Source organism: Ornithorhynchus anatinus, chromosome 4, assembly GCF_004115215.2.
Source record: "Ornithorhynchus anatinus isolate Pmale09 chromosome 4, mOrnAna1.pri.v4, whole genome shotgun sequence".
NCBI lineage: Eukaryota > Metazoa > Chordata > Mammalia > Monotremata > Ornithorhynchidae > Ornithorhynchus > Ornithorhynchus anatinus.
The window spans coordinates 22,654,328-22,668,073 of NC_041731.1; the positions used below are offsets into that span (position 1 = coordinate 22,654,328).

The 13,746-nt window shown below is 62.3% G+C and overlaps 1 protein-coding gene across 1 annotated transcript in view; it reads left to right on the forward strand.

The window, feature by feature from the left end:
• Positions 1-337: 337 nt before the first annotated feature.
• The window catches only part of SEMA4F (ssemaphorin 4F), a 35,298-nt gene continuing 21,889 nt past the window's right edge, over positions 338-13,746 (forward strand). The window contains exons 1-4 of the mRNA XM_029063825.2: positions 338-506; positions 9,078-9,223; positions 9,965-10,024; positions 10,167-10,265. Of these exons, the coding sequence (XP_028919658.1) occupies positions 380-506; positions 9,078-9,223; positions 9,965-10,024; positions 10,167-10,265 (432 nt within the window). The 5' untranslated portion in view covers positions 338-379. The remainder of the gene's footprint in view (positions 507-9,077; positions 9,224-9,964; positions 10,025-10,166; positions 10,266-13,746) is intronic.

Below are 13,746 nucleotides of genomic sequence, written 5' to 3' on the forward strand. Positions count from 1 at the left end.
CGCCAGACCAGGGGGCGGGGCCGACCGCTCCCCACGGGGGCGTGGCTCCCGGAGGCTCCTCCCCCTCCCCGGTGATTCGCCCGCGGGGCGGGGGCGTGTCTCCCGAGGCCCCTCCCCTCGCCCGCGATTGGCCGACGGGGCGGGGGCGTGTCTCCCGAGGCCCCGCCCCTCCTCTGCGATTGGCCGCCAGGCAAGGGGCGGGGCCGACCGCTCCCCACGGGGGCGGGGCTCCAGGAAGCCCCGCCCCCTCGCCGGCGATTGGCCGGCGGGGCGGGGGGGCGGGTCTCCGCGGCCCCGCCCCCGGCCCGCGATTGGTCGACGGGGCGGGGGGCGCGTCCGGCCGTTACCTGCGGAGCCGAGCGGAGCCGAGGCGTCGGGCATGGGGGTCCCGGGGCTCTGCCCCGTCCCGCCGCTGCTCCCGCTGCTGCTGCTGCTGCTCCCGCTCCCGGCCGGGACCGTCCTCCCGCACGGCCTCCGCGGCCCCCGCACCCGCCTGCCCCTGCCCGGTGAGCGCGGCGCCCCGGCCCGCAATGCGGGAAGCGGCCGGCGGGGCGGGGTCCGCCCGGGGGGGAGCGCTCAGGAAATGGCAGTGAGGGACGGGGGAGACCGCGAGCCCGTGGCGGGCCGGGGGGGGGAGCGTTTAGGACGGTGTTGTGCGCCTGGGGGGCGCTCAGTAAATAGCAGCGATGGAGGGATGAGGCCGTAAGCCCGTGGCGGGCGGGGTGGGAGCGCTCAGGACGGTGTTGCGCACGTGGGGGGCGCTCAGTAAATAGCAGCGATGGAGGGATGAGGCCGTAAGCCCGTGGCGGGCGGGGTGGGAGCGCTCAGCGCGGTGTTGTGCACGTGGGGGGCGCTCAGTAAATAGCAGCGATGGAGGGATGAGGCCGTAAGCCCGTGGCGGGCGGGGTGGGAGCGCTCAGGACGGTGTTGTGCACGCGGGGGGCGCTCAGTAAATAGCAGCGATGGAGGGATGAGGCCGCAAGCCCGTGGCGGGCGGGGGGGGGGGGAGCGCTCAGCGCAGTGCTGTGCACCCGGGAAGTGTTCAGCAAATAGCAGCGATGGAGGGATGAGGCCGTAAGCCCGTGGCGGGCCGGGGGGGAGCGCTCCGCGCGGTGTTGTGCACGCGGGGGGCGCTCAGTAAATAGCAGCGATGGAGGGATGAGGCCGCAAGCCCGTGGCGGGCCGGGGGGGGGGAAGCGCTTAGTACTGTGCCAGGAACATAATAAGCGCTTAACAGATGTGGTCACTTGTTCATACGACCGCTGTTATTATTAGCCCGGTGCCTGGAACAGAGCGCTTAACAGACACCACGGTTATTATTGTCCTTTATACTATCACCAATACCGTTTTGGCAGCACACGATTAAACCGATGCGTCGTCACTGCTTCAATACCATTTTAAAAAAGCAAAAAAGGGGCGAGAGGAAGAGGTTTAACTTCCTCTGTGGGTCCCCTGCCTGTCTGGCGGCGTTGGTTTCTAGACTGTGGGCTTCCTGCGGGCGGGAGACGCGTTGACGGGAAAAGCGGCGGGGCTGGGGAGTCACGGGTTGTGGGTTCGAATCCAGCCCCCCCCCCCCCCGCGCGGGGCCGGGTGGCTTTGGGCCGGTCCCTTCCCCCCGCCTCAGTTTCCCCCCCTCTGCAAAATGGGGATGGAAAGGGGTCGGCCCCAAGGGGCAGGGCCCGATGGCCTGCTGTCTCCCCCGGCGCTTAGCACGGGGGCTCGGCACCCAGTAATAATAAGGTGGGTATCCGTTAAGCGCTTACTATGTGCCGAGCACTGTTCTGAGCGCTGGGGTAGACACAGGGGAATCGGGTCGTCCCACGTGGGGCTCACGGTCTCAATCCCCATTTTACAGATGAGGGAACTGAGGCACGGAGAAGTTAAGCGACTCGCCCGCAGTCACACAGCCGGCGAGTGGCAGAGCTGGGATTCGAACTCACGAGCCCCGACTCCAAAGCCCGTGCTCTTTCCACTGAGCCACGCTGCTTCTCAATAGTAATGATAAGGTTGGTATCCGTTAAGCGCCTACTACGCGCCGAGCCCCGTGCTGAGCGCCGGGGGAGACCCAGGGGAATGGGGGTGTCCCACGTGGGGCTCACGGTCTTCCTCCCCATTTGCCGGACGAGGGAACCGAGGCCCAGACGAGCGAAGCGGCTCGCCCACGGTCACCCAGCCGGCGAGCGGCGGAGCCCGGGATTCGAACTCGTGACCCCCGACTCCCAAGCCCGGGCTCTTGCCCCTCAGCCGCGCCGCCCCTCTTACCCGGGGAGCGCTTGGCGGGTACCGTGGTTGTCGTCGTGGCCGTTGGGCCGCTGGGGTGTCGTTCTTCAGGGCGCCCTGGGTGCGGAGCGCTGAACTAAGCGCCTGGGAGAAGTAAAGCGTGACGGGCAGTCGTGACATTCCCTGCCCGGAACGAGCTCACCGTTTAAAGGTGGGGAGACCGACGTCAGTCACTACCGATCCGTCAATCACAAATACCTACATACGTACGTGCGCGTGTATGTGCTTCACGCAGAGTAAGCGCTTAACAGATGCCACCCTTATTATGTATAATATATGGTAACCGATTGTAATCTATACTGCATATTCCTTCATTCGGTAGTATTTATGGAGCGCTTACCAGGTGCGAATATATTAAATTCTATATTATATCGCTATATATAGTATACGTGTAGCGTCTACTGTAGTATACCGTGTATATACTGTATATATAGTCTATATACTGTAGTATATATGTAGCATCTACTGTGCTATTATTATAAGCGCTATTATAATGCCATCGTTATCATATATATTACTATATATACAGTATACACACACGCGCACACTCTCTCTCTCTTTCCACACACACACACACACACACTATATATGTGTGTGTGTTTGTGTGTGTGTGTAGATGTATATACGCATATATAGATATACACTATCTGTATCTATACACACACACACACACACACATACACATATACATATATACATATATAGAGTGTGTGTGTATGTCTGTGTGTGTGTATGTCTGTGTGTGTGTATATGCATATATATATACACACACACACACACATATATACACACACACACATATATATACACACACATACACACACACACATATATATACACACACACACCCACACATATATACACACATACATATATGTTTACATATGTAGAGAGATAGATATAGATATATAGTGTGTGTGTATGTGTATATATATATATACATGTGTATGTATGTATATATATATGTATATATATGTATGTATATATATGTATATATATGTATATATATACATGTGTATGTATGTATATATATATACTATATATATAATAATATATACTGTATATATAATAATATATACGATAACGATGGCATTTGTTAAGCGCTTACTATGTGCAAAGCATATATATAGAGAGAGAGAGAAGCAGGGTGGCTCAGTGGAAAGAGCCCGGGCTTGGGAGTCAGAGGTCATGGGTTCGAACCCCGGCTCCGCCACTTGCCAGCCGGGTGACCGTGGGCGAGTCGCTTCACCTCTCTGGGCCTCAGTTCCCTCATCTGTAAAATGGGGATGAAGACCGCGAGCCTCACGGGGGGCGACCGATTCCCCCGTGTCTACCCCAGCGCTTCGAACGGCGCTCTGCACATAGTCAGCGCTTAACAGGTACCAACATTATCATGTGTATTTATATGTATAGATGATGTGAGGGAACAAGGCGGAGCGATGAAGAAGGGAGTGGGAGATGAGGAAAAGCGGGGCTTAATCCGGGAAGGCCTCTTGGAGGAGACGGGCCTCCAGGAAGGCTCTGAAGCAGGAGAGTCGCCGTCTGTCGGGTTTGACAGACGGAGCTTGGTGCGGTGCCCCGCACGCAGTCGGCGCTCGATAGATACGGCCGAATGAAGAGAGAAAAGGGGTCGTCGCCGCGAGGGGAAGCGGGGGCGGAAAGGGACGAGCAGAGGCCCACCGGATTCCGTAAAACGGGAGCCCCGCGCGGGTCACCTCGGATCGGCGACGGCGCTTCGCACGTGGCGCCGCGCGTGCCCGTTAAATATCATAACGTGGGTCTCCGCTGAGCGCCTCCTAGGTGCCGAGCACCGTTCTAAGCGCCGGGGGGGGGGGGATCCGGGGTCGTCAGGTGGTCCCCCGTGAGGCTCACGGTCTTCGTCTCCATTTTGCAGATGAGGGAACCGAGGCACAGAGAAGTAGGAGAGAAGCGAGGTGAGGTTGGAGGGGGCGAGGGGAATCGACGGCTTTAAAGCCGACGGCGAGGCCTTTCCGCTTAAAGACGATGAAAGCATTTGTTAGTAATCGTGGCGGTATCTGTTGAGCGCTTCCGAGGTGCAGAGCGCCGGCCTAAGCGCTGGGGGAGAGGCAGGGTGGCCAGGTGGTCCCCCGTGAGGCTCGCGGCCCCCGTCCCCATTTTGCAGCTGAGGGGACTGAGGCCCGGTGAAGGGACTCGCCCGCGGTCACCCGGCTGACGGGGGGCGGGGCCGGGATTCGAACCCGTGACCTCCGACCCCCCCCCCCCCCGGCCCGGGCTGCCCCCGCGGAGCCGCGCGGCCCCCCGAGTAGCGCCGGGCGTCGGTCTGAGCGCCGGGGTCGACGCGGGGGTCCTCGGGTGGTCCCCCGTGGGGCTCCCCCTTTCTAATCCCCATTTTCCCCACGAGGCCACCGAGGCCCAGAGAGGTGAAGCGACTGGGCCCAGGGTCCCAGCAATCGCGTTGGTGTTGGTTAAGCGCTTCCTGTGGGCGGAGCACCGTTCGAAGCGCTGGGGGAGATGCGGGATCATCGGGTTGTCCCACGGGAGGCTCCCGGGCTTCGTCCCCGTTTCGCAGAGGAGGGAACCGAGGCCCGGGGAAGCGGAGGGACTCGCCCGCGGTCGCCCGGCTGCCGAGTGGCGGAGGCGGGATTCGAACGCGTGGCCTCTGACTTCCCAAGCCCGAGACACGCCGCTCTTCTACTAAAGGAGGCTCGGGAGAGGACGTGGAACGACGGGTAGACACGTTCCCCGGCCCCGGCTGCGACTTAAACGAGAGGCGACGCGGCCCAGCGGCCGCAGCCCCGGCCCGGGAGTCGGAAGGGGCTGGGTTCTAATCCCGGCTCCGCCGTAGGTCTGCTGTGTGGCCCTGGGCAGGTGACTTCGCCTCTCTGGGCCTCGGTTCCCTCTTGCGTAGAGTGAGGATGGAGACCGTGAGCCCCGTGGCGGGGGAAATTCATTCAGTCGCATCCACTGGACGCTTATCGTGTGGCAACGGGCCGGGCCCAGCCCGACGAGCCGATATCCACCCCGGTGCTTAGTACAGCGTCCGGCGCACAGTCGGCGCCACGGGCCCGGGGGCCAGAGGGCCGTGGCTTCCAATCCCGGCTCCACCGCTCGTCGGCCGCGTGACCTCGGCCGAGTCACGTCGGCGGCGCGGCGCAGCGGGTTCGGATCCCGGCTCCGCCAGCGGCGGGACTGCGGGCCGGTCGCCTCACCCCTCTGGGCCTCGGTTCCCTCATCTGTCAGACGGGGACCGAGGTGGCGAGCCCCACGTGGGACAGGGACCGTGTCCCGCCTGATGAGCTGGTGTCCACCCCAGCGCTCGGTCCAGTGCCCGGCACACGGTAAGAGCTTAGCGAATACTATCGTTATTATTTTGAACAGCAAATGCCGTAAAAAAACGAACGAAAAAAGCCGGCGGGTTGTGCCGAGCGGGTGAGGCAGTCAGAGATAAAAGCCGGGTTTAGCTGGACGCGTTGGGGCAGCTGCCACCCGCGCCTTCCCGTCTGCCCGATCCCATTCCCGGCTCCCGACCTCCCGGTCGAGGAAAGGAGGGAACGTGGAGTTTGGGATGACGGGAGCCAAGCCCCCGGTCGGGAGAGGTCGGACTTGGCCCCGGCGCCGTTGCCGTTCCCGGCCCCCGGCCTCCCTTCCTCGCACCCGCCGCCGGCCTCGCCCGGGGAGCGGGGCCGAGCGTTGTCGCCAGCGGGTCGTTCGTGGTCCTGCTTACCGAGCGCTTCTTAGGCGCGGAGCAGTGTGCCGAGCGCTTGGGTAGAACGAGAGGACCGAGGAGGACCGAGGAGCAGCCCGGCCTGGGGGAGCGAGCGCCGGCCGGCGAGCCGGAGGGTCATGGGTTCTAATCTCGGCTCCGCCGCCTGTCTGCCGTGTGACCTCGGGCAAGTCGCTTCACTTTTCCGGGCCTCGGTTCCCTCGTCTGTGAAGTGGGGGTTAAGACTGGGAGCCCTGTGCGGGACAGGGACCGTGTCCAACGTGACTATCTCGCATCTCCCCCGGCGCCCAGAACAGTGCCCGGCACGTAGTAAGCGCTTAACCGATGCCAGAACGATCGCCGTGATGATCAGTAAACAGACCCGTTCCCTGCCCACCGTGAACTCAGGGTCTCGAGGATCTAGGGGCAAGGGAGAGCACAGAGCGGCGTGGCCCAGTGGCTGGAGCCCGGGCCTGGCAGTCGGGAGGACCTGGGTTCTGATCCTGCCTCGGCCACCTGTCCCCGGGCAGGTCACTTCATCGCTCTCACCCGTTCCCTCATCCAGAAGGCGGAGGCGAAGACTGTGAGTCCCACGTGCGGCAGGGGCTCGGCCCAACCTGATGAGCTGGTATCTACTCCGGAGCCGGCGTGTCGTGAGCGCTTAGTACGTGCCATTGAAAAAAAAAAAAGGCACGCCGCTTCTCGGGGCCTCGGTCCCTTCCTCTGTAAAATGGGGTGGAGACCGTGAGCCCCCCGAGGGACGGGGACCGTGTCTGACCCGATCCGCTCGCGCCCACCCCGGCGCTTAGTACGGCGCCTGGCACAGAGCCGGCGCTTTACAGATACCCTTAAGTGAAGTCACTTCTCTGAGCCTCAGTCCCCTCATCTGGAAAACGGGGCTTAGGACTGTGAGCCTCCACCTGGGACGTGAGCTTCTATCCACCTCAGCGCTCAGTACGGTGCCTGGCACGTAGCGAGCGCTTCACGGATACCATTAACCGAAAAGAAAAAAGCCACTCGGCTTTCCGGGCTTCAGTTCCCTCTTCCGCAAAATGGAAATGGAGACTGTGAGTCGGTCGCTGGGTCGAGCGTATTATTCGTTGCTGGATCGCCCTTTCCAGGCGCTCCGTACGGTGCTCTGCGTGCAACCAATACGCTTAGATGAGTGAATTTGTTGAGCGCTTCCTAGGTGCAGAGCACCGTACCGAGCGCTAGAGTAGGGAACAATAAACGCATTTCCCTGCCCACCGAGAGCTTACGGTCTAGAGGGGGAGATGAACATTTATATAAATAAATTAGAGATTTGCACGTGAGAGCTGCGGAGCCGGAAGCCCACGCGGGACCTGGGCCCTGCCCATCCTCGTTATCTTGGGTCTCCCCCGGTGCCCGGCCCGGGATAAGCGCTGATCAGATAGCATTAATCACAGCGCCTTGGGGACGGAATGCGCCTCAGTTCTTTCCTCTGGACCGACTCGAGACTCCCGGAGTCTCTCCGGGCTCCTGGAATTCTTCCCGGGCGAAGGGCAGAGGATTGGCACGGGGAGGAGCCCGGCCTCGTGGCCGCGGCCCGGGCCCGGGAGTCGGAGGGACCTGGGTTCCCGTCCCGGCTCCGCCGCTCGTCTGCCGCGCGACCCCGGGCAAGTCGTTTCCCTTCTCTGGGCCTCGGTCGCTTCCTCTGTAAAATGGGGATTTTTCAGTCGTCCGGACTGCGAGCTCGTTACGGGCGGGGACCGTGTCTGCTCATTCCGCTGGATTGGACTCTCCCCAGCGCTTGGTACAGCGCTCTGTACGTAGTAAGCGCTGAATAAACGCGTCGGATGGATTGACCCGCCCCGGCGAAGTCACTGTGGTCGGTCACTGTACTAAGCGAGCCGCACGCGGGACGTGGGCCGCGGCCGACCCGATGAGGTCGTCTCTCCCCAGCGCTCAGCACAGGGCCTGGCACGTTGCAGGCGCCTCGCCGGTACCGCGATCGTCATCATTCATCCGATCGCACCGATTCAGCGCTTACCGGGGGCGGGACGCTGTACTGAGCGCGCGGGAGAGGACAGTACGACGATAAGCAGACACGTGCCCTGCCTGCGATGAGCTTACAGTCCAGAGTACAGTCGCAGCACAGTGCCGAGACGCTTAGTGGGGTGCCCCGCCCAGAGTAAGCGCTCAATAAATACGACCGAATGGAGGGACTGAGCGTCGAGCGCCGTTCGGAGGTTGGGTGTGGTGTGCGTCCGCTCTTAACCTGGGGGCCCGGGCCAGAGAATCCCCTGCCGTCACCCGCCTGGTGGCCGTTTCTCCGTCACTCATTCATTCGGTCCTATTTATTGAGCGCTGACGCTGTGCAGAGCACTGTCCTAAGCGCTCGGGAAGTACATTTTGGCGACAGAGACCGTCCCTACCCCACAGCGGGCTCACAGTCTAGAAGAGGGGAGACGGACAACCTAAAACCGAACAGGGAGACAGGTTTCGATGGCGTCATTGTAAATAAAGAGAATTATAGGTGTGCACACATGATGAATAAAATAAATCGAATAATGAATATGGGCCCGGGTGCACTAGTGCCGGGGGGCGGGGGGGCGGGCGGTGGAGCAGAGGGAGTCGGGGCGACGGGGAGGGGAGGAGGAGCGGAGGGAAAGGGGGGGCTCAGTCCGGGAAGGCCTCCTGGAGGAGGTGGGCTCTCGGGAGGGCTTTGAAGGGGGGGACAGAGTTAATTTGGCGGAGGTGAGGAGGGAGGGCGCTCCCACGTGGGGCTCACCCTTTTCAATCCCCGTTTTCCAGACGAGGTAGCCGAGGCCCAGCCGGGCTCATGCATCCGACGGTATTTATCGAGCACTGCGCTAAGCGCTTGGAACGTCCAGTTCGGCAACAGGCAGAGACGGTCCCTGCGCGGCGACGGGCTCGCGGTCTAGGCGGGGAGAGAATTTCGGGGAGCAGTGAGGCGACTTGCCCGAGGTCACACGGAGCCGGGCTTAGAACCCAACGTCCCCCGACCCGCAAGGCCCGTGCTCTTGCCGCGGAGGCATCTGAACCCAGGACCCTCCACCGCCGGGCCCCGGGCCGGATCCCGCCGTCCCGTCCCCCCGCCGATGCCCCGTCTTCTCTCCCTCCCGCGTAGAGGTGGAGCCCTCGGTGTTACGCTTCTCTTGGCCCGGGGTCAGCAACTACAGCGTGCTTGTGGCTGACGTCCTCTCCCAGACCCTCTACGTGGGGGCCCGAGACGCCATCTTCGCCCTGCCCCGGGGACCCGGAGACCCTCGCAGGGTGAGAGCCGGAAGGCCGGCGGCGTCGAGGGGAGGGCGGGGCGGGGGGCTTTGGGGAGGACCCAGGCGGTCGGGGAGGGGGTGGATGTGGACACCTCCCCCAAGAGACCCCGCTTTGGTCTCCCCCCCCCCCCCCCCCCCCCCCCCAAGGTCAGCTCGTTAGGGGCAGGGAACTCGGCTGGTCGACTCTGTCGGTCCGGGCTCTCCCAAGCGCTTAGGGGAGCGCTTGCACTTGGCAAGCGATCGACTGGTAAGAGCTGGAGGGGTTCTGGAGCCTCACGAGGGGCTCCCCTTGCTCTCTCTCTCACCGACCCCTCGGCCCCCTCCTGCCTCCGGAACCCGGGACGCCCTCCCGCCCCGTGTCCCGCGGACGATGCCCCTCCTCGCCTTCGAGGCCTTCCTCGAGGCCCACCTCCTCCAAGAGGCCTTCCCCGACTGAGCCCTCCTTTCCTCTCCTCCCGCTCCCCTCTCCGTCGCCCTGATTTATTCACCCCTCCCACTTCCCTTCCGAAGCCGTGCCTCGCTGCTGTCGGACCGTCGGCTCCCCTCGGGCGGGGGGAGCGTGTCCCCCGACCCTGTCCCAGGCGCTCAGTACCGTGCCCTGCCTCCGGTCGAGCGCTCAGTAAATACCATCGATCGATAGATCGACGGTCCGTGGGCCACCAGAAGAGGCCGAGGGCGGTGTGGGCCCAGGTGGGGTCGGAACGGGCTCAGCGCGGGCCGTGCCGGACTCTTTCCGCAGATCGACTGGAAGGTTCCGGACAAACACAGAGACACCTGTAGGAAAAAAGGAAAGAAGGAGGTGGGCGCCGCCCCCGTCCCCCGCCGCCTCGGGTCCTTCGCCCCTTCGTTTGTGACCCCTCACGTCCCTCCCCCGCCCCCCGAAACCCGCCGCGCGTGTCCTCCGTCCGTCCCTGGTCCGGAACCTCCTCCTTTTTCTTCAGGCGGAGTGTCACAACTACATCCGCATCCTCGAGTTCGTCAACCGGACCCACATCTTCGCCTGCGGCACCTTCGCCTTCGACCCGCAGTGCGGATTCGTCGTGAGTGTTGGGGGTTTGAGGGGGAGGGAGAGGGAAGCCGGGGCCCCCAGTCGAGTCCGGGTGGTGGGGGGGACGGGGCCGGGGCCCTGAGTCTGGATTGCCGGGGGGGGGGGGGTCGGGGGGGAGGCGATTGGGGATGGGGATGCGGGGAAGGGGGACCGGAGTCTACCTGTGAGGATTTAGGGGGCGGGGGGACAGTTGTATTCCCGAGTCAGGTTGAGCGTCTGGGCGAGGGGCGACCGTTGAGTTGCGGGGTGTGGTCGGACGTGTCGGGTTCCCCCTGCCGCTTCTCCCCCGGGCGCGCGGGTCCGGGTATTCCCAGTTGGGCTTCCCGGGCCCCGCTGGGCGGGCTAGCGTTGGAATCGGGGGAAGGGGAAGCCCGTGGGCTGAGGAGAGGGAACGAAGGTCCCCGGGGGTTTGGAGAGACGGAGGAGGGGGGGGCAGACCGAGGGTGTGGTGCGGCGGGGCTTGGGCCCAGGGACTCCCCGAGGGGGAGTCTCGGAGCCCGTGCCAGCCCCGAGCTCGTTCTGGGACCGTCGGGGAGTCTTACGAGCAGGCTTTGAGCTCCCCCGGCCCCCTCCCGCTGGGGAGCTTTCCCAACTTGAACCCCGGGCTGATTCTGGGCCGGGAGGTGGAGAGGTTGAGGGTCTCACCCGTCCCTAATAATCATCATCCTCGTAATTGTGGTATTTATCAAGCGGCCTGCCCGAGCCGTCAAGTGGTGGAGGCAGGATTCGAACCCGGGACCCCCGGGTTCCCAGGCCTGGGCTCTATCCACTAGACCACCCTGCTGCCTGGGTCTGGGGAACAGCACCGTTCCCTTCCCTGTCATTTAAATCAGGGTGCCCCCACCCCAGAATTCCGGCGTAGAAAGAGAGCCGGTTCGAACACGGAGGGAGACGCGGAAACCGCCGCCCCATTTAATAAATGATCACATTTAACGTGAGAAGCAGAGGGGCCCGGTGGATAGCTCACGGGTCTGGGAGGCAGAAGGACCTGGGTTCTAATCCCAGCTCTGCCCCTCGTCTACTGTGTGACCTTGGGGCGGGCATTTAACTTCTCAGTGCCCCTCAGTTCCCTCATCTGTAAAACGGGGATTAAGACTGCGGGCCCCATGTGGGGCAGGGACCGTGTCCAACCCGACTAACCTGTGTCTGCCCCAGCGCTTAGTACGGGGCCTGACACGTTGGAAGTACTTAATAAACGCCGTTTAAAAACAATAAATAAGCGATCGCATCTGAAGCAGAGTGGCCTAGTGAATAGAGCCCGGGCCCGGGAGTCTGAAAGACCTGAATTCTGACGTGGCGTAGTGGACGGAGCCCGGGCGCCGGTAGGTCACGGGTCCTAATCCCGGCTCTACCCCCTGTCTGCTGTGTGACCTAGGGCGAGTCACCTCGCTTCTCTGTGCCTCACTTACCTCATCCGTAGAAAATGGGGATTTAGAGCGGGAGCCCCACGGGACTGCGTCCCACCTGATTAACTTATATCTACCCCGGCGCTTAGGACGGTGCTCGTTACGTGGTAAATGCTTAACGGGCGCCGTGATGATTATTATGGTTATGATCCCGGCCCTGCCACTTGTCTGCTGCGTGGTCTCTTCGCCGCAGCCTCAGTTCCCTCATCTGGAAAACGGAGATTAAAACCATCCGCCCCCATGTGGGTCAAGGACTATGTCCAACCCCCCGTGATCTTGGCTCTACCCCATCCCTCAGAACGGTGCCTGGCACATAGAAAGCTCCCGACAGCTGCCATAAAAAGCAAGCGGACCCCTAGACGGTAAGCTCACTGTGGGCAGGGAATGCGTCTGTTTCATTGTTATACTCTCCCAAGCGCCTAGGACAGTGCTCTGCACATTGTAAGCACTCAATATGGTTGAACGAAACAAAGAAAGAAAGAAAAAACCGAGGACAGGGCTTGTAATTCCACGCCGCGGGAGACGCAATCCCCAAGCGGGAACCTTCCTGGTCCCTGACTTTCCCCTGACCTGGGATTCCCCAAGCTTCCGATCCCGGGAAGCTTCCTTGGCCGCGGCCGGGTTTGGCGGCGGGTTTTCCCTCTGGAGCTTTTCCGTCCGCAGCCCTCGTGTTTCACCAGTGTCTCCGCCTCCGGCGCGGGGCGCGGGCTTCCCGCCCGCCTTCTCTCCGCCCCGCCGGAGCCGACCGCGACTAGGCCCTCGTTTGCGTCATTCGTTGGTTCGGTCGTATCCGTTGAGCGCTCAGAGTGCGCAGAGCACTGTGCCGAGCGCTTCGGGGCGGACAGAAGAACAATAAACCGACACGTTCCCTTGCCCGCGGCGACCTGACAGCCTAGAGGCGGGGGCACGTAGGAATAGAAATCGACAAATGACGGATATGAGCATAAGCGGGGAGGGAGGGGATGGATAACGGGAGCGAGTCGGGCGACGCGGAAGGGCGCGGGAGAAGAGGAAAGGAGGGCTTAGTCGGGAAGGCCTCCTGGAGGAGGTGGGCCTTCAATAATAATAATGATGTCGGTATTCGCTAAGCGCTTACTACGTGCCGAGCACTGTTCTAAGCGCTGGGGTAGACCCAGGGGAATCAGGTCGTCCCACGTGGGGCTCACGGGCTTCATCCCCATTTTACAGACGAGGCAACCGAGGCGCCGAGAAGTTAAGTGACTCGTAAAGCTTTGAAGGCGGGGACGGTCACCGTCTGTCGGATCTGAGGATGGAGGGTTCCCTCTTCTCCCCCCTGGGTCGCCCTGGCGCTTGGATTTTCTCCCTTTATCCACCCCTCCCTCGGCTCCGCAGCCCCCGGGGGAGAGGCAGCGTGGCGTAGCGGCTAGAGCCCGGGCCTGCGAGTCAGAAGGTCAGGGCTTCTAATCCCGCCTCCACCCCTTGTCTGCTGTGTGACTCTGGGCAAGTCACTTCGCTTCTCCGGGCCCCGGGTCCCTCACCTGTCAAAGGGGGATTGAGACCGCGAGTCCCACGCGGGACGGGGAACGTGCCCGCCCGGATTTGCCGGTGTCCACCCCGGCGCTTGGTACCGGCGCCTGGCACGTAGCACGTGCTTAACAGACACGGGTATTACTGTGTCGATATCCGTAATTCGTCCTCTTGATCCCCTTTTTTCACAAATGAGGTAGCTGAGGCCCAGAGAAGTGAAGCGACTTGCCCGAGGCGACACAGCAGGCAAGCGGTGGGATCGGAAGTCGTGATTTCTTTGACTCCAGGCCCCGGCTCTGTCCACTTGGGTCAGCTCCGTGGACCATCGACCCCAGGCCTTGGACCCAGACGCAACTTCTTGGAGAAAGTTTGACAGCTGCCCTCCTGGATAGCCACCTCCGTGGTCCATCCTCCACCCCCAACCTCTTCGGTGTCTAACGTTCATCCGTGGAGATGTCAGACCCCTTCCCCCACCTTGAATCCGTTCAGCTTTTCACCTGCCGAATCATTCGTCGGTCCTATCGGCGAGTGGCCTGGGGGACAGGGCGAGGGTCTAATAATTGTAATAACTGTGCGATT